The sequence below is a fragment of the Anguilla anguilla genome, chromosome 10 (genome assembly GCF_013347855.1).
Source record: "Anguilla anguilla isolate fAngAng1 chromosome 10, fAngAng1.pri, whole genome shotgun sequence".
Taxonomy (NCBI): Eukaryota; Metazoa; Chordata; class Actinopteri; order Anguilliformes; family Anguillidae; genus Anguilla; species Anguilla anguilla.
The window spans coordinates 4,308,100-4,334,538 of NC_049210.1; the positions used below are offsets into that span (position 1 = coordinate 4,308,100).

General features: G+C 46.6%; 2 protein-coding genes across 4 annotated transcripts; both read left to right on the forward strand.

Moving 5' to 3' along the window:
* Positions 1 to 172: 172 nt before the first annotated feature.
* On the forward strand, positions 173 to 21,167 carry lztr1 (leucine-zipper-like transcription regulator 1). Of its 3 annotated transcripts, XM_035379507.1 has the most exons (22): positions 173 to 747; positions 872 to 934; positions 1,018 to 1,074; positions 1,190 to 1,269; positions 1,373 to 1,481; positions 1,921 to 2,004; positions 2,122 to 2,179; positions 2,503 to 2,642; positions 2,881 to 3,082; positions 3,539 to 3,583; positions 4,696 to 4,806; positions 5,072 to 5,164; positions 5,310 to 5,405; positions 12,255 to 12,444; positions 12,855 to 13,024; positions 13,150 to 13,306; positions 13,393 to 13,519; positions 13,699 to 13,848; positions 14,592 to 14,697; positions 15,233 to 15,313; positions 16,049 to 16,168; positions 21,082 to 21,167. In XM_035379507.1, exons 1-21 carry the CDS (start codon positions 578 to 580, stop codon positions 16,163 to 16,165), a joined length of 2,406 nt encoding a protein of 801 aa, XP_035235398.1. In that variant the 5' UTR covers positions 173 to 577; the 3' UTR covers positions 16,166 to 16,168; positions 21,082 to 21,167. The 3 variants fall into 3 exon arrangements, with proteins under 3 accessions (XP_035235398.1, XP_035235397.1, XP_035235399.1); XM_035379506.1 differs by lacking the exon at positions 21,082 to 21,167 and having other exon boundaries at positions 16,049 to 16,193; XM_035379508.1 differs by lacking the exons at positions 3,539 to 3,583; positions 21,082 to 21,167 and having other exon boundaries at positions 16,049 to 16,193.
* A 15-nt stretch (positions 21,168 to 21,182) lies between these two features.
* si:dkey-98f17.3 (uncharacterized protein LOC793143 homolog) lies at positions 21,183 to 22,534 on the forward strand. The gene has a single exon (XM_035379509.1). It carries the CDS (start codon positions 21,410 to 21,412, stop codon positions 22,061 to 22,063), a length of 654 nt encoding a protein of 217 aa, XP_035235400.1. The 5' UTR covers positions 21,183 to 21,409; the 3' UTR covers positions 22,064 to 22,534.
* Positions 22,535 to 26,439: the final 3,905 nt, after the last annotated feature.

Sequence of the window (26,439 nt, forward strand, 5' to 3'; positions counted from 1 at the left end):
CAACCTGTTCAGTCGGAGCAGCGATTGGTTTTGGTTGTAATCCCACAATACAACGCGCTAAACCAATCTTCTTGTTCATGGGAAATGACGTTCTATTTGTACCAAACGAGCTAAAGAACCATTCACAACAACAGACAGTGAACTACAATATCCAGTAACCGTTGGATGACGGGGCGTGTGTGAGGGCAGTGATGGTTTTGTTTTGGCTGAATCGAGCTGCGCAGACTTTTCTTCTACCTGTTTGTAGTATTCACAATCATTAGCGATGTAGATAGTCTGTCCTATAAGTGCTTTTTATTTTTTATTGTAGTTAAAATTTGTAAAATGGGTTTGATATCTGGCTGCTGTAGTTTCTGGTAACTGGTTTCAAACCAACAATTAACTAGCTTGCTTGCTAGCAAGCTAGCGATAGCTAGTTGGCTAAGTTAGCTTACTCTGCACTAGCTACCCACACAATTTTGCTTGTTAGACAAGTAAATTAGCTAGCAAGCTTGCTAATTTGCCGACGTTTTCCGTCTTGGCATAGCGTAGCAGAGATATTTATTGTGCATTCCGTATCTTGTTATGCTGCACTTGAATGTCATGGTTTCCGAGAACCATGTCTTGTAAATCCAAAGTTGCCCCGAGTGTTGACTTTGACCACAGCTGTTCGGACAGCGTTGAATACCTAACACTAAACTTTGGTCCTTTCGAAACTGTCCATCGCTGGAGACGACTTCCACCGTGTGACGAATTTGTGGGTGCAAGGTAAAGAGCTAACGCTAACTTGATTGAGTCGTTGTTATAAATGGCTAACCTCTTCGATCTGTGACCTAAATGATGCTCGCTATTGCTGCCACAGAAAACCTGACCCTGTCGTTTAATATTGCAGACGCAGTAAGCACACAGTCGTGGCATATAGGGATGCGATTTATGTGTTCGGGGGAGACAATGGGTGAGTATTTTTCGGGTTCTGTCTGTTTCCTCTGCTCTTCTGTTGGATGGGCATTAATTCGTGTTCGCCGTTGATTCACGCAGGAAGAACATGCTGAATGATTTGCTGCGTTTCGACGTGAAAGACTGCTCTTGGTGCAGGTATGTAATTCTTATTGCAATGACATTGTCCTGATCGTACTCTTAAAGCGGTATGGTACTGTGTGTGCAAACTCGGACCTCACCGTATCTTCTGCCGCATTTGCTTTCCTGTCAGAGCTTTTACAACCGGCACACCCCCTGCACCAAGGTACCACCATTCTGCTGTGGTCTATGGGAGTAGCATGTTCGTTTTTGGTGAGTCTCACACTTTTTTTGTTTTAGAAGTATCCCCTGATATTTTGATTCTCGTTTCCTTCCCTTCAGCCAGGGTTAGAACTAATATGTCTTGCTCCTCCAGGCGGCTACACAGGGGACATCTACTCCAACTCCAATCTGAAGAACAAAAACGACTTGTTTGAGTACAAATTTGCCACAGGCCAGTGGGCTGAGTGGAAAGTGGAGGGCAGGTACTGTACACAGCATTACTGCACCCAGCAGAAATACCCCTTACATTACGTCACATTACAGGCATTTAGCAGACGCTCTTATCCAGAGCGATTTACAAAGTATTTTACATAGCCCTTCTAATCATTGCAAACTTTAGAGCATTTTATGTTTCTTTATATTACATTAGAGGCATTTAGGAGACATAACTTTTATACATAGCATTTACATTGCATCCATTTATACAGCGTAATAAATACTGCAGGCAGGTTAAGTACATTGTTACTTGTGACCTTTAGGTTACATGACCAGTTCCTTACATGTTATACTACACTAATCAACATGAACACTTTGGTCAATAGCATTATAGAAATGTCCATTCTATATCCATCACCTCTGGATGCACAGTCCAGCCTGTCTACTGCAGTTGTTTTTTGAAAATAAATGTACTTTTTGTTGTAGGTTGCCGGTTGCCAGATCAGCACATGGGGCCACAGTCTACAACGATAAGCTCTGGATTTTTGCCGGATATGATGGAAATGCCAGGTGAGTTTCTTAAAAAAATAAAACTAAAGTCTGCTACTGCTGAAATTCGGATGAACTGCTCAGTGAATGTAGATTTAACAGTGACTTGTGAGAGGTGACTAATTTGTCCTCCCCCAGGTTAAATGACATGTGGACCATCAGTCTTCAGGATCGGGAGCAAGCGTGCTGGGAGGAGGTTTGACTTCATTATTAATTTTTTTCTAAAAGACGAGGTGAAGTAGCTGCTTGTCTCAGATATGCAGTTACACGATGTGTGTATGTAATAGTTCAAATGCTTATATAACAGCAATATGCATCGTTCTGGGTCAGTGGCCTTGGTTGAAAAGCAGGTCTGCTCTGATTGTGGATTTGCATTGTGTCCATGTAGGTTTGTGCAGCGGGGTTATATAGTTGTCCATGGAAAAAGACCGAGATTCCCTGTATGAGAAGATGTGGCTGTGGTGATGAGGGGGGGCGTTGTAACTCTGTTTTTCTGTCCCCCCCCCCCGCCCCCCACAGATTGAGCAGAGCGGGGAGATCCCACCGTCCTGCTGTAACTTCCCCGTGGCTGTGTGTCGGGACAAGATGTTCGTGTTCTCCGGACAGAGCGGCGCCAAGATCACCAACAACCTCTTCCAGTTTGAGTTCAAGGGCAACATGTAAGCACAGCACGGGAGCTGAACACTGCCCGCCTATGGCAACTGAACACCGCCTGCCAAGGGCAGCTGAGCATCACCCGCCATATGTTGCAATGTCCTTTTGGGTTCCTTTAATGACATGTAATACGTGAAATATTCTGTAATTTTTTTCAGTGGGGAAGGGCATCTGCTAGCAGTCATTTGGAAACTCCTGCATGAGGGTCTTTATTTTGTACTATCCCCCCCCCCCCCCCCCCAGGTGGACCCGCATCCCTACGGAGCACCTCCTCCGAGGCTCCCCCCCGCCACCCCAGAGGCGCTACGGGCACACCATGGTGGCGTTTGACCGCCACCTCTATGTTTTCGGAGGGGCAGCCGACAACACCCTGCCCAACGAGCTGCACTGCTACGACGTGGACTCCCAGACCTGGGAGGTGATCCAGCCCAGCCTGGACAGCGAGGTACGCGGGCGGGGGGGCGGGGACGCGACCGCGACCGCGCGAGCAAGGCGCTATACTGGGCCCGGTGTCATTCTCGACAGCTCCCTCTACGGCAGCGTCACGTATGATAGCGGTGGCGGGAAGTCGCGTTAAAAGGGCATCAGATAAAATTGGGCTGGCTTGGAATCTTAGCTGGTTGACATTTCCTGTCCCTGTTGTTACACTGTGTTTGTCACATGTTTGAGCGTGGATACGTTACCCCTTCGGGGCATTTGATACTGATACATCGCCCCCAAGTTGACATTTGGTTTGCGTCATAATTCCTCATTTGGGCATTAAAGGGGGTTGGGAGCGATGGGGTGCTGTTTTTTTCTTTACTGGTTCACAGGGATTGGCTGCTGGGCAGGTTGGGGGCGTGGTTTGAGTGTTTGATTGACGTGTATCTGTTTTGAAGTACTGCTGCTCTCTGCCTTCCAGGATCCCCTTGGCAACGAGATGACTTCATCTCAAGGGTTTATCCTGGTAAAAGAACTTTAATCAACTAGAAACTGACTTTCAAATTCTTTCCTTTTTTTTGCTGTCTGCTTGGTGTGTTTTAAAATTAATACCGGAGTCATTTACTGTAACCTTTTGTTGATATTATGAAGTCAATTAGCAGTTGCGATTCTCCTGCTAACTTTCTAAATCATCAATATACTTTCACAAGCACAAACATGGCTAAAAAATTAAGCAGCGAGCAACTTTATTAATCATTAGAAACTTATTCATAGGCAAGTCTGAAACACCTGCTGCAGTTACAAGCTATAAACACTGCAGACATAACAGATGAAGCTTTATGTCCCCCTCCAGTCCAACATGGCTCCTCACAGATGGTGTCTGGTTTGTGAACGTAAATGCAGATTCTCTATGGCATTTCACTGGACTACTGAAAGTCAATACTATAATAATGCCAAACTACAGCTAGCAGGTGCACATACATTTACTCCCCAAACATTCTGAGTTAATGCATGGATACCTAGTCCCTCACTTGTTAGAAATGGATCCATGAATAAGGGTAGGGTATTTGAGTTGAGTTTAGTGGTATAATCTCAGTGCTGCTTGAACGAACCGATATCTGAAATTACCAGGGATGGGTATTGTTTAGATTTAGCCGATACCAATGCTAAAATGCTACTGGCGCCTGAACTGATACTTTAAAAAATGTTTTATTTGATCGCCGGTTTTGGTACCTCACCCTATACACTGCTGATCCCGCCCCCACACCTGTACGCACTCACTCACTCACTTTGCCTTTTTATTTTTGCCGGAGTGCGAAGGTGTGAGACCGAAGAGGAGTGAAGAATTTCGGTGTCCCCTTCCGCCTGCGCCCCCCCCCCCCCCCCGCCCTCGCTCTCACCATCAGTTTTTACTTTTCCTTGCAGTCGTGTTGAAGTGACGGACGGCTAGCTGCCTCTGTGACTTACCGTGACTGGAGCGTAGCCACCTTGGTGATGGACAGTGACGGACAGTGACTGACGGCTAGTCACCATGGTGATGGATGGCTAGCCGCCTCGGTGACGGACGGTGATTGACAGCTAGCCGCGGCGGCGACTTCCCCCGTTGAGCTCCTCCTGTGCGTCTCTCTCTCCCCCCAGATGCCCAGCGGGCGGCTCTTCCACGCCGCGGCGGTGATCCATGACGCCATGTACATCTTCGGCGGGACCGTGGACAACAACGTGCGCAGCGGGGAAATGTACCGCTTCCAGGTGAGCTGCCGCACTTCACACCGGCACAGTAAAGTGCATTTAACGTATACATGAGAATTAATAAAACAAGAAAATTGTGTTTTTCTCTCATCTCGAGGTAACTTGTAAAACAGATCACATAACTAAACTTTGCAGAGTTTGACCGCACTGCAAAGTGACCAAAGGACCTTTAACCTTGACCATTGTATGAGTGAAATGTAATGGATGTAAGATAAATAGATTTAATGCTGTACGTATTTTTGATGGGTCTGTATTTTCCCTGTAGTTTTCGTGCTACCCGAAATGTACGCTCCATGAAGACTACGGCAAACTGTGGGAGAACCGGCAGTTCTGTGACGTGGAGTTCATCCTGGGGGAGGTGAGTCTGTCTGGAATTCGGTGTTTTGTACGGTGCATGCATCCTACTTACGCAGTAGTGTCTGTATGGAACATGCCCCAAAAATGTCCCTTGCTTGTTATGCCCCTGACTTTGTCTGTCTGTCTGTCTGTCTGTCTGTCGTCAGAGGGAGGAACGTGTGCTGGGCCACATCGCCATAGTGACGGCCCGGTGCCGATGGCTGAGGAAGAAGATCTTGCAGGCGAGGGAGCGGCAGAAGCAGGTCAGCAGAGTGCTGCTTCAAAAACCGTGTTCACTGCTTCATAAACTGCCTCTAATGCTTCATAAACCATCTCTACTGCTTCATACTCTGCCTCTAGTGCTTCAACACTTTCTCTACTGCTTCATACACTGCCTCTACTGCTTCATAAACCATCTCTACTGCTTCATACACTGCCTCTACTGCTTCAAACACTTTCTCTACTGCTTCATACTCTGCCTCTACTGCTTCATACTCTGCCTCTACTGCTTCATACACCACTGCCTCTACTGCTTCATAAACCATCTCTACTGCTTCATACTCTGCCTCTACTGCTTCAAACACTTTCTCTACTGCTTCGTACACTGCCTCTAATGCTTCATAAACCATCTCTACTGCTTCATACTCTGCCTCTACTGCTTCATACACTGCCTCTACTGCTTCATAAACCATCTCTACTGCTTCATACTCTGCCTCTACTGCTTCATAAACCATCTTTGCTGCTTCAGTCTCTGCCTCTACTGCTTCAAACACTTTCTCTACTGCTTCATACACTGCCTCTACTGCTTCATAAACCATCTCTACTGCTTCATACACTGCCTCTACTGCTTCAAACACTGCCTCTACTGCTTCATAAGCCATCTCTACTGCTTCATACTCTGCCTCTACTGCTTCATACACCACTGCCTCTACTGCTTCATAAACCATCTCTACTGCTTCATACACTGCCTCTACTGCTTCAGAAACCATGTCTACTGCTTCATACACCACTGCCTCTACTGCTTCATAAACCATCTCTACTGCTTCATACACTGCCTCTACTGCTTCATAAACCATCCCTACTGCTTCATACACTGCCTCTACTGCTTCAAACACTGCCTCTACTGCTTCATAAGCCATCTCTACTGCTTCATACTCTGCCTCTACTGCTTCATACACCACTGCCTCTACTGCTTCATAAACCATCTCTACTGCTTCATACACTGCCTCTACTGCTTCATAAACCATCTCTACTGCTTCATACACTGCCTCTACTGCTTCATAAACCATCCCTACTGCTTCATACACTGCCTCTACTGCTTCAAACACTGCCTCTACTGCTTCATAAGCCATCTCTACTGCTTCATACACTGCCTCTACTGCTTCAAACACTGCCTCTACTGCTTCATAAGCCATCTTTACTGCTTCATACTCTGCCTCTACTGCTTCATACACCACTGCCTCTACTGCTTCATAAACCATCTCTACTGCTTCATACACCGCCTCTACTGCTTCATAAACCATCTCTACTGCTTCATACACCACTGCCTCTACTGCTTCATAAACCATCTCTACTGCTTCATACACCACTGCCTCTACTGCTTCACAAACCATCCCTACTGCTTCATACACTGCCTCTGCTGCTTCATACACTGCTTCTACTGCTTCATAAACCATCTCTACTGCTTCATACTCTGCCTCTACTGCTTCATACACCACTGCCTCTACCGCTTCATAAACCATCTCTACTGCTTCATACACTGCCTCTACTGCTTCATAAACCATCTATACTGCTTCATACTCTGCCTCTACTGCTTCATACACCACTGCCTCTACTGCTTCATAAACCATCTCTACTGCTTCATACACTGCCTCTACTGCTTCATAAACCATCTCTACTGCTTCATACACCGCTGCCTCTACTGCTTCTTAAACCATCTCTACTGCTTCATACACTGCCTCTACTGCTTCATAAACCATCCCTACTGCTTCATACACTGCCTCTACTGCTTCATAAACCATCTCTACTGCTTCATACACCACTTCCTCTACTGCTTCATAAACCATCTCTACTGCTTCATACACTGCCTCTACTGCTTCATAAACCATCCCTACTCCTTCATACACTGCCTCTGCTGCTTCATACACTGCCTCTACTGCTTCATAAACCATCTCTACTGCTTCATACTCTGCCTCTACTGCTTCATACACCACTGCCTCTACTGCTTCGTACTCTGCCTCTACTGCTTCATACACTGCCTCTACTGCTTCATACACTGCCTCTACTGCTTCATACACCACTGCCTCTGCTGCTTCATACACTGCCTCTACTGTTTCATACACTGCTTCTACTGCTTCATAAACCATCCCTACTGCTTCAAACACTATCTCTGCTGCTTCATACACTGCCTCTACTGCTTCATAAACCATCTCTACTGCTTCATACTCTGCCTCTACCGCTTCAAACACTATCTCTACTGCTTCATACACCACTGTCTCTACTGCTTCATAAACCATCTCTACTGCTTCATACACGGCCTCTACGGCTTCATAAACCATCCCTACTGCTTCATACACTGCCTCTGCTGCTTCATACACACTGCCTCTACTGCTTCATAAGCCATCTCTACTGCTTCATACTCTGCCTCTACTGCTTCATACACCACTGCCTCTACTGCTTCATAAACCATCTCTACTGCTTCATACACTGCCTCTACTGCTTCATAAACCATCTCTACTGCTTCATACACCACTTCCTCTACTGCTTCATAAACCATCTCTACTGCTTCATACACTGCCTCTACTGCTTCATAAACCATCCCTACTGCTTCATACACTGCCTCTACTGCTTCATAAACCATCTCTACTGCTTCATACTCTGCCTCTACTGCTTCATACACCACTGCCTCTACTGCTTTATAAACCATCTCTACTGCTTCATACACTGCCTCTACTGCTTCATAAAATATCTCTACTGCTTCATACTCTGCCTCTACTGCTTCATACACCACTGCCTCTACTGCTTCGTACTCTGCCTCTACTGCTTCATACACTGCGTCTACTGCTTCATACACCACTGCCTCTACTGCTTCATAAACCATCTCTACTGCTTCATACTCTGCCTCTACTGCTTCAAACACTTTCTCTACTGCTTCATACACTGCCTCTACTGCTTCATAAACCATCTCTACTGCTTCATACACTGCTTCTACTGCTTCATAAACCATCCCTACTGCTTCATACACTGCCTCTGCTGCTTCATACACTGCCTCTACTGCTTCATAAACCATCTCTACTGCTTCATACTCTGCCTCTACCGCTTCAAACACTATTTCTACTGCTTCATACACCACTGCCTCTACTGCTTCATAAACCATCTCTACTGCTTCATACACGGCCTCTACGGCTTCATAAACCATCCCTACTGCTTCATACACTGCCTCTGCTGCTTCATACACTGCCTCTACTGCTTCATAAACCATCTCTACTGCTTCATACTCTGCCTCTACTGCTTCAAACACTTTCTCTACTTCTTCATACTCTGCCTCTGCTGCTTCATAAACCATCTCTACTGCTTCATACACCACTGCCTCTACTGCTTCATAAACCATCTCTACTGCTTCATACACTGCCTCTACTGCTTCATAAACCATCTCTACTGCTTCATACACCACTTCCTCTACTGCTTCATAAACCATCTCTACTGCTTCATACACTGCCTCTACTGCTTCATAAACCATCCCTACTGCTTCATACACTGCCTCTGCTGCTTCATACACTGCCTCTACTGCTTCATAAACCATCTCTACTGCTTCATACTCTGCCTCTACTGCTTCATACACCACTGCCTCTACTGCTTTATAAACCATCTCTACTGCTTCATACACTGCCTCTACTGCTTCATAAAATATCTCTACTGCTTCATACACCACTGCCTCTACTGCTTCGTACTCTGCCTCTACTGCTTCATACACCACTGCCTCTACTGCTTCATAAACCATCTCTACTGCTTCATACTCTGCCTCTACTGCTTCAAACACTTTCTCTACTGCTTCATACACTGCCTCTACTGCTTCATAAACCATCTCTACTGCTTCATACACTGCTTCTACTGCTTCATAAACCATCCCTACTGCTTCATACACTGCCTCTGCTGCTTCATACACTGCCTCTACTGCTTCATAAACCATCTCTACTGCTTCATACTCTGCCTCTACCGCTTCAAACACTATTTCTACTGCTTCATACACCACTGCCTCTACTGCTTCATAAACCATCTCTACTGCTTCATACACGGCCTCTACGGCTTCATAAACCATCCCTACTGCTTCATACACTGCCTCTGCTGCTTCATACACTGCCTCTACTGCTTCATAAACCATCTCTACTGCTTCATACTCTGCCTCTACTGCTTCAAACACTTTCTCTACTTCTTCATACTCTGCCTCTGCTGCTTCATAAACCATCTCTACTGCTTCATACACCACTGCCTCTACTGCTTCATAAACCATCTCTACTGCTTCATACACTGCCTCTACTGCTTCATAAACCATCCCTACTGCTTCATACACTGCCTCTGATGCTTCATAAACCATCTCTACTGCTTCATACTCTGCCTCTACTGCTTCATACACCACTGCCTCTTCTGCTTCATACTCTGACTCTACTGCTTCATACACTGCTTCTACTGCTTCATACACCACTGCCTCTACTGCTTCATAAACCATCTCTACTGCTTCATACTCTGCCTCGACTGCTTCAAACACTTTCTCTACTGCTTCATACATTGCCTCTACTGCTTCATACACCACTGCCTCTACTGCTTCATACACCACTGCCTCTTCTGCTTCATACTCTGACTCTACTGCTTCATACACTGCCTCTACTGCTTCATACACTGCCTCTACTGCTTTGTACACCACTGCCTCTACTGCTTCATAAACCATCTCTACTGCTTCATACTCTGCCTCTACTGCTTCAAACACTTTCTCTACTGCTTCATACACTGCCTCTACTGCTTCATAAACCATCTCTACTGCTTCATACACTTCCTCTACTGCTTCATACATTGCCTTTACTGCTTCATACACCACTGCCTCTACTGCTTCATAAACCATCTTTACTGCTTCATACTCTGCCTCTACTGCTTCATACACTGCCTCTACTGCTTCATACACTGCCTCTACTGCTTCATAAACCATCCCTACTGCTTCATACACTGCCTCTGATGCTTCATAAACCATCTCTACTGCTTCATACTCTGCCTGTACTGCTTCATACACCACTGCCTCTTCTGCTTCATACTCTGACTCTACTGCTTCATACACTGCTTCTACTGCTTCATACACCACTGCCTCTACTGCTTCATAAACCATCTCTACTGCTTCATACTCTGCCTCTACTGCTTCAAACACTTTCTCTACTGCTTCATACACTGCCTCTACTGCTTCATAAACCATCTCTACTGCTTCATACACTGCCTCTACTGCTTCATACACCACTGCCTCTACTGCTTCATAAACCATCTCTACTGCTTCATACACCACTGCCTCTTCTGCTTCATACTCTGACTCTACTGCTTCATACACTGCCTCTACTGCTTCGTACACCACTGCCTCTACTGCTTCATAAACCATCTCTACTGCTTCATACTCTGCCTCTACTGCTTCAAACACTTTCTCTACTGCTTCATACACTGCCTCTACTGCTTCATAAACCATCTCTACTGCTTCATACACTGCCTCTACTGCTTCATACACCACTGCCTCTACTGCTTCATAAACCATCTCTACTGCTTCATACACTGCCTCTACTGCTTCATACTCTACCTCTACTGCTTCATACTCTGCCTCTACTGCTTCATACACTGCCCCTACTGCTTCATACACTTTCTCTACTGCTTCAAACACTTTCTTTACTGCTTCTTCCACCACTGCCTCTACTGCTTCATAAACCATCTATACTGCTTCATAAACCATCTCTACTGCTACACCACTGCCTCTACTGCTTCATAAACCATCTCTACTGCTTCATACACGGCCTCTACGGCTTCATAAACCATCCCTACTGCTTCATACACTGCCTCTACTGCTTCATAAACCATCTCTACTGCTTCATACTCTGCCTCTACTGCTTCATACACCACTGCCTCTACTGCTGCAAACACTACCTCTACTGCTTCATACACCACTGCCTCTACTGCTTCATAATCCATCTCTACTGCTTCATACTCTGCCTCTACTGCTTCATACACCACTGCCTCTACTGCTTCATACACCACTGCCTCTACTGCTTCATACTCTACCTCTACTGCTTCAAACACTTTCTCCACTGCTTCATACACTGCCTCTACTGCTTCATAAACCGTCTCTACTGCTTCATACACTGCCTATACTGCTTCATACACTGCCTCTACTGCTTCATAAACCATCTCTACTGCTTCAGACTCTGCCTCTACTGCTTCAAACACTTTCTCTACTGCTTCATACACTGCCTCTACTGCTTCATAAACCATCTCTACTGCTTCAAACACTTTCTCTACTGCTTCATACACTGCCTCTACTGCTTCATAAACCATCTCTACTGCTTCATACTCTACCTCTACTGCTTCATACTCTGCCTCTACTGCTTCATACACTGCCCCTACTGCTTCATACACTTTCTCTACTGCTTCAAACACTTTCTCTACTGCTTCATACTCTGCCTCTACTGCTTCATAAACCATCTCTACTGCTTCATACTCTGCCTCTACTGCTTCAAACATTTTCTTTACTGCTTCATACTCTGCCTCTACTGCTTCATAAACCATCTCTAATGCTTCATACACCACTGCCTCTACTGCTTCATAAACCATCTCTACTGCTTCATACACTGCCTCCACTGCTTCATACACTGCCTCTACTGCTTCATAAACCATCTCTACTGCTTCATACTCTGCCTCTACTGCTTCATACACCACTGCCTCTACTGCTTCATACTTTGCCTCTACTGCTTCATACACTGCCTCTACTGCTTCAAACACTTTCTCTACTGCTTCAAATGTAACTGACCTCAGCAGTGGCATTCAGTGTTGTGAGGTGATGATGTGACGCCTCCCGTCCAATCCCTGTGCAGAGGAGCAGGCCGGAGGGCGGCGAGGAGAGCGAGGAGGGGGCGACGGGCGGTCAGAAGGAGGTTCCCGCGGCGACCAGGCCCTCGGGGTCCCAGCCCATGCTGGAGGTCAGCATTCGCGAGGCGGAGGCCCAGCCCTTCGAGGTGCTGATGCAGTTTCTGTACACGGACAAGATCCAGTACCCCCGCAAAGGTCAGACCCCCGCCTCGCCCTTTTTTTTTTTTTTTACAACCGCCGCTGGGGGTGAAGTGGTACCCATAGTAGTTTGTTAAATTTGCTTTATTTATATTTGGCCATAGTAATGTGGAATAAGGCCGGTTGGTTGAAACCATTGTTCTAGGATTGCACGATTTAGCAGTGACCTCGCCCTATGACACACCACAGGGCGTGCAGATTTAGTTGTAACTCAACGCTTAATCGGTTAATGCAGTAATGTGTCCTATCTGGTTTCTTAGACATGAATTGCTTGCTGATCTTTACAGTGAAAAGTGAAACCACCACAATTATATTCAGGCTTTTCTATGGGTAACGGTGAATATCCCAGGATTAGAGTCCTCGGGGAGTGTTGATGAATGCCGCTGCGTGTCTGCGTTGGGGCGCAGGTCACGTTCAGGATGTCCTCCTGATCATGGACGTCTATAAGCTTGCCCTGAGTTTCAAGCTGTCCCGCCTGGAGCAGCTGTGCGTGCAGTACATCGAGGCGTCGGTGGACCTGCAGAACGTTCTGAGCGTGTGCGAGAACGCCAGTAAGCTCCAGCTGGACCAGCTCAAGGTAACACCACCCCCCCCCCCCACCCCCCACTTCCCCAATGAGAAAGCATAGCAGATTGCCCATTTTCCATTTATCCAAAGCTTTTCACACAAACCTTCACGCGCGTCCATCTCTTCGTTCCCTAGGAGCACTGCCTTAACTTCGTGGTGAAGGAGACGCACTTTAACCAGGTGATCATGACCAAGGAGTTCGAGCACCTCTCCACCCCGCTCATCGTGGAAATCGTCCGCCGGAAACAGCAGCCGCCCCCGAGGGTGTACTCGGACCAGCCCGTCGACATCGGTAGGCCCCGCGCTCTAGCGCCACCTTGTGTACCCATTGTTGCTAGGGAATCCCCCAGGTTCAGTCATCTTCCTCTCTGCCCTCAGGAACGTCCCTGGTGCAGGATATGAAGGCCTATCTGGAAGGGGCGGGGCTTGAGTTCTGTGACATCACCCTGCTTTTGGACGGACACCCTCGGCCCGCCCACAAAGCCATCCTAGCTGCCCGCTCCAGGTAAGATAGAAATGGGGACCTCCTGGATCTCTGCTTGCTGACTGACATCTTTGTTAGAACTCATCCTCTCTCTCCCTCTTCCTCTTTTTTTCTCTATCCTCCCCCTCTCCCTCCCTCTCTATCTTTCTCTCTCTCTATCTGTCTCTCTCCCTCCCTCTCTCTCTCTCTCTCTCCCACAGCTACTTCGAGGCCATGTTCCGATCCTTCATGCCCGAGGACGGCCAGGTGAACATCTCCATCGGGGAGATGGTGCCCAGCAAGCAGGCCTTCGAGTCGATGCTACGCTACATCTACTACGGGGACGTCAACATGCCCCCGGAGGACTCTCTGTATCCCCCCTAAAGCAGGCCCTAAAGCTGCCACCCTGAATAGCTGCCTGCCTTCTGCATGTCCTCTGTGCCACACCATGTTCAGTCAGTACTCCATGATGGTGGCACGTGCGATGCCGTTCAGTAAAAACCCCAGGTTTAGCTGGTATTTTTAAAGGCATACTATGCAGGATTTTTAGCCTCGCTGTGGCCCTGTGTTTACAAGCAAGCAGTCTCATCGTCTGTCCTCAATCACAGCCACTCACCTCTGTTCTTTTATTTTATGTCTGTTTTTATACCGCGTTTTATTTTATGTCTGTTTTTAAATGGCCGTCACCATCAAGGACAAGCAATGCCACTGTTGACTGGTTTTTGAATGAGCTCAGTCACTGTGCTTGAACCTTCTTCACCTCCACGAGGGGCAGTAGCTAGCTGGCTACAAACGCTGCTCTGAAATCTGATCCCCCCCCCGCACCGGCTCTGCAGCCACACCCACTCCTCCCCACACAGAAAAGAGCGTCACGCCCAGAAATATCCCGAACACTATTTGGAAGAAGAAATGCATGCAAAGGAGCTTGAACTCGCCAAATGTGTGCAAAGATGGAGATGGCCATTGAATTCTACATAAGACCGAGCATGCTTACTTTATAATATTTTCAAAGTAAAAGTCCTGCATAGTGTGCCTTTAACTTTACTCATTATCGATTAGTTGGTTGGTTTAGTTCAGTTTTTGTGGGTTTCAGCTTCCTTGACTCTTGACCCAGTTACCTGTTTGCAGCTCCGTATTACTACGGCTTCTCCAACAACAGGCTGCAGGCCTACTGCAAGCAGAACCTGGAGATGAACGTTACCGTGGAGAACGTCCTGCAGGTACGCCATTGCCGTTTTCACACCTGAGCTCCTAGAGGGAGTCAGTGTGCAGCCATACAGCCGGTGAAGAAGTCCATCCGTCCATTCGTCCATCCATTATCTAGCCTGCTTATTCCTGGTCAGGATTGGGGTGTGGGGGGCTTGGGGCTAGAGCCTATCCCAGCGTGCATTGGGTGAATAATGTCTTGCTTAAAGTACCTAATGTCACCCTAATATAAAATGCTTTATATCAGTAGTAACCAACCCTGTTCCTGGAAATCTACCATCCTGTAGGTGTTCATTTCAACCCTAATTCGGCACACCTGACTCTACCAATTAGCAGCTCAGTGCAGCCATTTAGCTGTTGAATGGGGTGTGCTTTGTTCGGGCTCCAGTGAAAACCTACAGGAAGGTAGATCTCTGGGAACAGGGTTGGGCGCCACCTCTGAATAGCGTGTGTGAGGTTCAGGGTTGGGATCAGTGCAGTTCTGTGTTGAGAGGGAGTTGCGGGTTTCTCTGTGTATTTGGCTCATTTTGATTGGCCGCCTGGTTGCAGATCCTGGAAGCCGCGGATAAGACCCAGGCCCTGGACATGAAGAAGCACTGCCTGCACATAATCGTCCATCAGTTCATCAAGGTGGGTGGGCTGCTGTCTGGGGCCCTGTCCGTCTGCTGGCCCCTGCGGCACGGCTGAACGCCCCCCCGGGGGGTGGGGGGGGGGGGCACGTGCGCTCAGACATGATAGGACCGATCCCCCGCCCCCCCCTTTCCCCGCTCCCCCAGGGACTCTGTACCCTGAGCCGACCAGAGGGGGATGCGTTTCCCCCTTGAGCTTGGTTCCTTCTGAGGTTTTTTCCCATCTGCCACTGGGAGTTTTTCCTTGCCACTGTTGCTTTAGGCTTGCTCCTGTTGGGGGTCTAGGCCAGGGTTGTCTGTGAAGCGTATTGTGACAATTGTCTGTGAAATGCGCTATATAAATAAATTTTGATTGATTATTGATTGATGGTCTGTGGAGAGGCCTAACTTGCAAAAGTCACGTAAACAGACTTTCTTAGTCACGAGCTCTTCTGTGCCTACACAACACACACACACACACACACACACACACATCGTGCACTCTTACGGTCCAGCTACCAATCAGGGCTTTGGCCTGTTTGAATGCTCCCATTGACTTGGTGCCGCTGTATTTATACGGTAACTGCATGCTGTTGAGTACCGGCCTACGTTTTTTTTGGTGTCCATTTCCATTTTTGGCTTTGGGTTGGGTTGGGTTGGGTTGGTTTGGATTTGTGTTGCTGGCTGCTTGTTTATGGTTTTTGTTTCTCCCCTCCCCTCCCTCCCCCCTCCCCCCCCCTTCCCCCCCCTTCCCAAGGTGTCCAAGCTCCCCAACCTGAAGTCGCTGAGCCAGCTGCTGCTGCTGGACATCATCGAGTCTCTAGCCGCCCACATTTCGGACAAACAGTGCGCCGAGATGGGTGCCGATATTTAGCAGGTGTCTCCGCCCGCCCCCCCCAACCCCCCCCCCCCCCCCCACGTCCTCCACAGTCACTCCTCCGGGGCGCCCCCCCCCCCCACCCCCCCCATTCCCGGCGCACGCTCCACACCGTTATCGCCTCCGCAGACCGCCGCGCCGGTGCATGAACGACGCCCCGCCCACTTCCTCCGCCCGCTTCCTCCGCGTTCGCTTGATGTTTGCGCCGATTCTTCATCCACCCGTTTGAACTTTTTGGTCATATTTTCGTTTTTTGCTGCCGCAGTGACGTTGGGTATACTGTATGGGCACGTACCACAATGCTAAGACGGCTACACGCTCTCATTTGTCACTTTTACGTTCTGTTACGTTCTGACTCCGTCTGTGACGTTACGGGCGTCTTCAGGTGTACACTACAACAAAAGCAGTCTTAAAATGAGAGCAGGCGTCAGGTTTTTTCTTTTTTTTTTTTTTTGTGTTTCCTTATCAGGAATAAAATATCACGTAATTCAAGACTCTTTATTTCATGGACCGGATCTTTTTTCTCCGGTGGGAAGACCGATCGCTTGTTTGTGAAAGATGAGAGTCTGGGTTGGCCTTTAATGAGACAAAATCACATTGCAGTGTCTTACGTTTAGATGCGTGTTTTTAACAAACAGTCACTCCTGGACCTATTGCGTTCATGCCCCATTATCATTGAAGATGCAAACCTCAAGTGTGCCCTGTTACATATCTCATGACCGTGTTCCTTATTTCCTGTCGTCAGGGTTACTGTATCTGCCTTGTCGAGCTTTGACAGTACGGAAAGCTGTTATATATATCGGCATATTGACCTGTCGTCTCGCAAACCTTGTGTCATTGTGATAAAGTAATACAGGTCGACATTAAAGCCTCCGTTTTACGTGCTTTCGCGAGTTGTGTATGATTGTATGTTTGTGTTTGTTTGTGTACACCATACTGTGATGAATGTATGATTACGTTAGCCACTTGTATTACAGTATATGCCTTAATAAATTAGGAATATGGAATTCATAGAGCTGGTCTTGTGTGTTTAATGGCCAATGCACACACACACACACACACACACACACACACACACATTCACTAAGCCATCTGTGGTTCAATTTTGTGTGTGCAAGTTTCAAATAATCATTATAAAGGCAAACATTCCTCACTCGTGTGTTGTCAGCCATTCAGTGTGTTTGTAGTCATGCGGAAAGTTCCAGTAAACGCGTGGCAATGACACGGATGTCTTGGTTCCCGTGCTCAGCTGCTAATGTTCAGCAGGGATTCTTCATAAAGAGAGAGAGAGGATGTCATAACCTCAGCACTTTAACATCAAATGCTATGTTCCTGCAGTTTAACGGACAGATGCGTCACAGGAACTCAATTGTCCAGCTATGCGGATCTCCTGAGCTGAACCTGGAAGGGCACAGAGTGTGGGCAGTATCTCGGTAACTTGATGATCTCTGCGTATACAGCACACTGCAGCGTGATGCGCGGTGCGTACCGTACCATACCGTACCGTAAAGGCCCGGGCAGGGCAGGAATGCCGAAGCGTGACGCTGCACACCTGCGGCTCAATGCGGGCCTTCATCGGCAGAGCCGGGGCGGGCGGGCGGAGCTGGGCGGGCGGGCGGAGCCGATCTCTCGCTCTGGCTCGAGTCCGGGTCTCGCCTCCCGCCGCCGGCGGTGGCGGTGGCGGCGGCGGCGTTGGCCGCCCCGCGCCTGACCCGAAACGCAAGAGCTTGAACGAAGCCTCGCGCCGGGCCCCGGCACAATGGCCCCCATTCTCCTCGCCTCAGACGGGACCGTAAGCCGACGCCAGCGCCTGCAACTGGACCCCTCCAGTGCCCGGGCAGAGCACCGCTGTGCCCTGTGCGAGAGGGGAGGGGGGCCGGGGGGGGCGGGCGGGTCGGCATGCCCTCACCGCCCTTCCCTCCAAGGTGGCAGTGTAGTGTAATGGCTAAGGAAGTTGGTCTTGTAAGCCTAAAGGTCGCAGGTTCGATTCCCCGGTAGGACGCTGCCGTCGTACCCTTGAGCGAGGTACCCAACCTGCATTGCTCTAGTATATATCCAGCTCCATAATTGGATACGATGTAAGTCGCTCTGGATGAGAGTGTCTAATGCTCTAAATGCCCGTAAAACTAAACTAAAACTAAACTCCACTATACCCTAGTCTGCTTCGCCACGAGTTGGTGTTGAGTGTGTTGGTCCGAAGGGCTCTGTACGGTTGGAACGGAGCAGGGGGGAGCCGGAGGAAGAGAACGGGACGCAGAGAGAGGGTCCCTCGCGTTTGGGCTTTTTTGGCCCGGGCCGCCACGTCGAAAAACGACGGAATCTGAAGCCGGATACGCTTCAGGCCTCCTCCTCCTCCCGCTCAGCTTCACGCGGCCCTTTCTTTATCCTCCGGTGGCCCCTGCCACAGTTTCCACGATTTAAATCGGCCATGTTGGTAATTTTGTACCTGGCCACAAAGTTTATTTCCCGGACTGAATTACCTACTGTTTTTTCTTTTTGGGGGGGGGGGGGGGGAGAGTGGGTGAAGAGTAGGTAATCGAGGTCCTCTGGTAATACCAGTCCCGTGTGAATAATCATCATAGGAATTTAAGAACATTATTTTCTGGGTACTTTTCTTCGCATGTGGAATAACAATGGACTCTTTCGGACTTTTGTGTTTGGAAGCCGTGTCTAGTTGTCTATTGCCGTGAAACGTGCTACGTATTTTTTTTTTGTAGCTACAATATCTAATTTCTGGGACGCGGTTTGTAATTGGGGTGGGGTTATTGTTTTTTTTCTTTTTGTTATCCCGTCAGATGTGTCCGGCTGAAATTACCCGCATAATAAGTGAAAGATACATTACAGGTCCTCTGTGGATAAAACTTATCCCAGCGGAATAGGGCTTATAAAAATTATCTTCTAAATAGGCTGCTGTATGCAAAAGCTACTCTCGTGCTAGTTCTTTTAACAATATTTAAGATGAATGTATTTAAGCGCAATGACAAGAATGTTCTAGATGGGTAAGCCTTGGGTTTACCTGTATAAAAATGGCATGCATTACATATTCAGAAAAAAAAAATTCCACAATGTACCATGGCACACGTTACATAATCCGCATGGTACCTTGCTCAAGTGCTGCTTTGTTCGTTTGAAGCACATGCACCACAAGCCTGACGCAACCAGCTGACCCAATCCACAGTGATCCCACTGCTGCAGAGAACACCGCTTTATCAATATTATCAGATTCTCTAATCAGCGATTGAGCTCGCCACTTCCTTCCTGAGAGATATGCTATCTGAGTCGAGCTGAAAGTGGGGGTCCCACCGGTCTGAACAGGATACCTAACGGCTCTGGTATCCCTGAGTGATTGTAAACCCTGATTGAAGGAGACTCCAGAGTCACATGGGATAATGGCGGACCCTATATTAAAACAAAATTAGCAGCCTCTTTCACCAGCCTCAGTTTGCTCAGATATTGGCCAGATAAGGGTTCACAATGTGGCCTTGCAGAAGGAAGAAGGGATCAATGTCAGTTGAAGCACAAGGGTAGAGTTTCCACGGAAACACTTGTTAGAAGTAAAATCATTTTGTTTTTGGAAATCACAGATAATACAAACAAAAAAAAAAACAAAACAAATGATGCTACCTTTTAATTAAAACTGTATTCCTTTATGTAAAGGACAAAATCAATGTTGGGGGCAACTGCTACCTCCAAGGTTCATTCCAGGCAATAGACTGCTTTTCTGCAGATTTTCATTAAAGTGAGAGAGAGCATACATTCCCTATTCTGAGTCAAGGGGCTAATAAAACCCCTAATAAGGTTTAGGACAGTGTTAACCGTCCCCCTGTTCCTGGAGATCTACCATCCTGTAGGTTTTCATTTCAACCCTAATTTTGCACCATCCTACTCTACTAATTAGCAGCTCGACAAAAATCTCTAGCTGTTAAATGATGTGCGCTTTGTTAGGGTTGGTGTGAAAACCTACAGGATGGTATATCTCCAAGAACAGAACAGGGTTTTGCTTAAATTTTTGCAATGGCTAAATGGTATCACAAAATACTTACTTAAACTAATTTGTCAAAAGTCAAGCGTGATCTTTGAACTGGTTACGGTGCGATCAAGGCCAAATGGGGTTGAAGTTTGGGCCACAGTACATCGCCTCTATATATCATTAGTCATGACAATTAATTAAGAACAAAGTCAGGGCCAGATTTGGTGAAGTATTCTGAACTCCTGGTAAGAATTAAATAAATAAAAATGTGAATTCTGAATAATTCACCTTGTAGTAAATCACAGTCCCTGTTTTAGCCCGAGAGTTATGAACAACAAAAATGTACTTTTATACCATTTTATACACCATGATTTTTTGTTGTTGTGTGAACTGCGTACAAACCGCGCTCTGAGTCCAGTTAAAGCGGACTACGCACTATGTGTGTGGCAGGTCGGTCTAATCGCTTGCGGTCGGCGATGTAGATCCAGGAACCAGGTGGAGAGACCTCGTCACGTGTCGCGGTCTTTGTGTCTAGAATTGCTCCTCGCACAGACTGCCCATTCACGACGGGGTCACCTGAGACGCTTTGACAAATCGACCGATTTCCTCGAGTTTCTTTTCTGAACCAGAAAACGTGCAACCCAAGCCCAATCTCTTGGGGGGGGGGGCCTTATCGGGTACATCGGCAAAAATGGAAATCCATTGTGAATAATTAGCCACACAAGAGATGCCGGTGTGGCCCGCCTGCATGGACGTCACCTTATTGGCCGCTTCCATGAAATTTCACAGAGGGCTTTGTCCGCCCAACCAACCTCCCCCCGCCCCCTTTTTTTCCCTTTTTTTTCCAGCGTGTTCCTCGAAACTTGATTTGCTCACATTTCATCTCCTCCCCCCCCACCCCCCTTCTTACCACACACCCCCCCCCCCCCACCCCCATTGCCAGGTTCTTGTGTTCGCACTCACCCTGAATACCCCGGCTGGATGTATCTGGTTTCACCTGAAAGGCTGGCCATTGTTCGCCGAGATGGTATTTATCGGCGTGACGAAACAGTGCGTCTGTTGTAGTACGCAATCGGGCCCGGGGGCTAGCCGTCGCTTTAAGAGTGCTGACGAGGAGGGCTGGACCGAGCCGACGCTGAACCGAGCGGAACCAAGCTTCGCCGCCACTCCTTCGACATTCTCTTAGCGGAGGGAGAGAGGGAGAGAGTTTGAGAGAGAGAGAGCGAGAGAGTTTGAGAGAGAGAGAGAGACGGAGGAAGACGAGGGAGAGGATGGTGCTGCTGACCGTTACGTGGGTGCAGAGGGTGGCGCTCTTCCTCTCGTTCGCGGGCCTGGTCATCACCTTCGTCACCACCCTGGTGCCCCTGTGGAAGTGCCTCAACACGGACCTGAACGAGATGGAGAACTGGTACGAGGGCCTGTGGCACACCTGCATCTTCCAGGACGAGCAGGGCTTGCAGTGCAAGGCGCTGGACTCCTTCCTGGCGCTGCCCACCGACCTGCTGGTGTCCCGCGTCCTCATGCTGGTCTCCGTGGGGACGGGGCTGCTGAGCGTCACCATTGCGTTTTTCGGGCTGGAGGGCGTGGACCTGTGGCCGGGCCGGCACGCCCTGAAGAGGGGCCTCCTCATCGTCGGGGGGCTGCTGTCCCTGGTGTCCGGGGTCACCACCCTGCTGCCCATCTCCATGGTGGCCTACGTGACGGTGGTGGAGTTCTGGGACGAGACGGTGCCCGAGATCGTGCCCCGCTGGGAGTTCGGCGAGGCCCTCTTCTCCGGCTGGTTCTCCGGCCTCTTCCTGTTCGTCGGCGGGACCTTCCTGCTGGTCTCCGTCTGCATGACGGACCGCAGCCACAGGCACACCAGCCTGCCCAGCTCCCTGGAGTCGGGGAGGAAACCGCAGTACCTGAAGACGGTGATTTTATAAGGTTCCTCCTTGAAGTGTCCTTTAAAACGCTCGCTTGAAATGGGTCTGTAAAATTCAGGAGTCTCGGTCTGCGCGTCGAGTGGCCGATGGCTTGGGGACTGTTGTGAAATATTTGAAGTTGCTTTTTAAAAAAATATTTCAAAGCCATATGTGTGTGTCCTTACAATGCTGAACTTCGGATTTGTTCGAGTGTGTCTTATTGTAAAAAAAAGAGTGCAATGAAAGCTTTTTGAAATCTTAAACCCACCCTAGGAAGCAAATGATGGTTATTTTTGTTTTAGTAACTTTGTGTCCTTTGTTGCATGTAAATCCAGTCAACTGGCCTGGAGCATATCATGTACCTGTAATTGCATTTTCACCATTTCTACTGATTTAAAAGCAATGATCCAATCTTCTGTTCTCTCTTTCTCTATTTCTAATACAACTGAAACAAAAATAAACCTGACGTGCACATTTGATGTTTCACAGTGAGCAAATTATGAATAAAATTTTTGATTATTTAAATATTGTAATTACGTTGTCAGAATTGTTCATTCAGTTGCGTCTGTAATTTTTCTTGTGAGGGTTGCAATTGCTACGGAAAGGGGGCAATTATTCACTTAGACACCTCGATTTTTTTTGCCTAGTCAGATTTGAATCTCTTTGCCAATAGCTGGTGAATTGATTCTCTGTACTGAGGTAATCTGATGCTTGTTGAATACGAAGTTATTTAAACCCGTAGAATAGGTCTCCTCTTCACTTGCAGATTTCTGTGAAGCCGTTGTATGCGTTTAAGCTGCTCCACAGAAATCCCTTTTAAGACCAAAAGCGATACAAGAAATTATTTGCATTCATCCTGTTGTGGCTGGATAGAGTTCTATTGAACTATGCACCGAAGAGCCCAATGATTATCATGCATTCATTTAATTTCAAATAATAGACTTCACAGTCCATGGGATGTTGCACGACTTGGGACATTTTCATTTAGCTGTTGCACTCACTGACATAATAAAATGGATTTGTGCATTTAGCAGTGCGTTGCACATGCAGGTATAAGACTGTAATTATGCAGATCGCTCCACACACAGCTGACATTTCAGGTTGTCTGGCAAAAATGCCCTCCTCACACGTACTGTCATAATCCAATGAGAAAACAATTTATAAACCCTCTGTGGTCGGTATCGCGTCACGGTGAATGCTATGCGCTGTATTGGCGGTTATTTTTTTATAACCGCGAATTATGTGCCACTGATCATCGAGCGGTAATTAGATTTATTTGCGCGTAAGTGCGATAGCACTTTAAATAGAGAAATCTGCACTTGCGTGCTTCACCTGAGAATGTTACATATTTTTGGACTTGTTCTGTTCGGCATTTGCTACGAATACACCATAATTAAATTGAAAGGAGTTAGCAGGCTTTTCTTGCTGTCTATCCCTAAGTAAATGCAAGGCCTCATTCATCAGGCTTTGGTTTGGCTAATGTAGCCCAACCTGTCAAACTGAGAAACTATATCCTCACACTACAGTAAAACAAAAGTTCTCATTATTTAAAACCGCTTTTTTGTTGACCTGCTTGTCTCTGCGTATCTGCTTATCTCAGCTTAAATGTGGTTTGGAAATCGTGCTTAAATAGACCCATGCATTTCTTTAAATTATATAGCCTGCAATATAAATCATATAGCCTAAAGGTGACATTTTCCAGAAATCACAATAAGCTTTTGTTTTTCAATAAAAAAATTAGTTATATAATATAGGCTTGCTGATGATAAGTACTGTCAGCAGCACAGTAGAACCCAGCCCAACTAAATAAGAGTTTAAAAAATGGTTAAATTAATTACATCAGAAAGATAAATCCAATCTAAACGGACACTCCCATGGTCTGTCATTGTGCTGGCAGAGAGAAGGCAGACACTTTTATTAAAGAATTAATTCTGGGCCATAATTCCTCTTTGTTCCATTGCACTCGGGGGTGGGGGTTGAGTGGGTGGAGGGGGGGGGGGGCGGCGGCGGTTGAGGGGGGGGCAGACCTGGGCCTGGTTTGGAAGAAAACGGGTTCCTTAATGCACATTTTGGCTCGGTGACACCGATGCAGAGATGTGACCCGACAGGAAAGGAAAGACTTGCTAATGTTTGAACAAATGGGGGGGGGGGGGGGACAGGCCTACCCGAGCGACGGAATGAGCAAATTTCCTCTCTCCCACCTCACAGGTCACACCTATCCACAAAAACTTCAGTCTTTCCACATCCACCGTTGAGATGTCACTCTTCACATTCTTTCCTAACGTTTTAAATCCTTTAAGATGTAAGATCACAAACACGTAATTAGAATACTCTTAACTGAACATTCCAACGCTGATGCGACAGTGACCACTGGCAACTGAAAGCAATGGAGTTCTAGAACACTGACTAAGATTGTTTGGAGAAAACATTCCAAAAAACCGACTCTTCAAAGGGTCAAACAGCTGGGCTAGCTTAAAGCATTCAGTTGAACCAAGAATATTTATTAAATGAAACTGAGAAGCTAACGTACGGATTAATTACTGGTGTTGGCTGCCTTCCTTCACCTGTCCTGGGAGAGAGGTGATCGGTCGTCTGACTGGCCCTTTCAGCCACATATTCATAGGCCTGCTGTTTCCCCCTCTTCATAGGCTCAGCAGCTCATCTCAGCCATCTGAAGCACAGTGTAATTCTCATTATGGCCAGCAGGCGGCGCATTGCGCTGAGACACACTTTGGGAGTTTCTGTACACGGGAAGGAGTTCTAGTGAAGCGGTCTGGCTTGTCATGAATTCAGGGGCATTTTAATTGCTTTTTTAAATTTAAATTTTCAAACGGTGTACAAGACAGCAATGTTTTATGTGGTGCCTAACAAGGAACTACTATAGAACTCTATTTACTGTATTGCATTTAATTCACGGTGCAGAGTGGTAAGACTCCGAGAATTGAGGTGAAGCTGTATTTTCAGTTGACCAACAGAGTTCTGCAGTTGCAGGTAGCCAATTACACCACTAGAGGGCCAGTGAAGAAAAAAAGACAAGTTGTGGAAGTGTGGCCAGAGATGGGAAGAACTGTGGATGTGAGGATCTGATGATGGATGGGTCCAGGGTCATAAATTAGATATAGCTGTGATTAGAATACACCACTGTGGAAACAATCTCACAGAGAAAAGAGACATGGGCTGATTTTCTGAGATTCAAAAACTGAGACTTTTCATTCATTTAAGACATAATCAATATTACAAAAAAACATGCAGTTAAGGTGTTGTCTTAGGCTGACTTTCTCTCATAGAAAACCATGTTATTTTTAGGTCAAACATGAACTCCAAAATTCAAGAACTATATTTTTAAATTGTGGACTTTCATATAGAGAGATGTTAGTTAAAATAATGGACATGCCTAACAATGTGAAGTAACAAATAAGAGGTAGGCCATCCTCCAAAAAATTATTACAATTTTATTTAAGCTCCTCTGAAGTTCACCTTCAGAGGAGCTTAAATAAAATTGTAATAATTTTTTTTTCTTCACTTTTTGGAAATGAGACTTATGTATTTTTCCATTTTCCACTGAAACATATTTTTCGTCATACGTTTCTGAAAAAGGATTTCTATTCATTTATTTTACCGTTGTTTTCACATTAACATGATTTCTGATTCATCTGAATAAAAAAATGACATTTAAAATTTTTAAAACATTTTTTAAGACATAAGACCATTGTCTTAAATATGCATAATAAAAATGTAACAACTTCAAATACAACAGTTCATGTTTACTTGATGATTTTAACCAATTACCTTTTGTTTCTATGGAGATCCTTTCACTGTAACAAACTCTCCAGTCTCTAGTCAAATAATTGCATCTCTTCAGAATAAAACAAATCACAAAACTCATTCAAATCTTTGGGGTTAAGGGCAACTAGCATAACCACTCCAACGCAATAATTTCTGTTTACGGTCACCTCTGATAGGGATTTTTATTTTCTCAGAGCCTATAAATTTCAACATTTATACACTGCAAACTTGCCAATCTGTACTTGTGAAATGAGTAAGCTCTTGCATTTAGCTGGGCTTCAGTTAAGTCAAGGATGAGTCTTGACTCTGCGTCCTTAACATTTCACTGTTGTTTAGGATGCACAATCTCTGCTGTAAACAAAGATCTTCTTACTATTTAAAAAGAAAAAAAAGTCAGACATGAATCAGAAAATTTAAGAAGCATAAGCATTTTAAACAGGTTTGCACTGCAAGTGGAAACACATAACCAATGCATGAATATTATAAATAAACATTCAACACAGAATATCATTGAGTCTCAAAGCAAGTATTGCATAAGCATCACCTTAGCAGCACTCAGAGAATACCAAAAACTGAGACTGCAAATCAGTGACACTGGTTCGTGCTTCTAC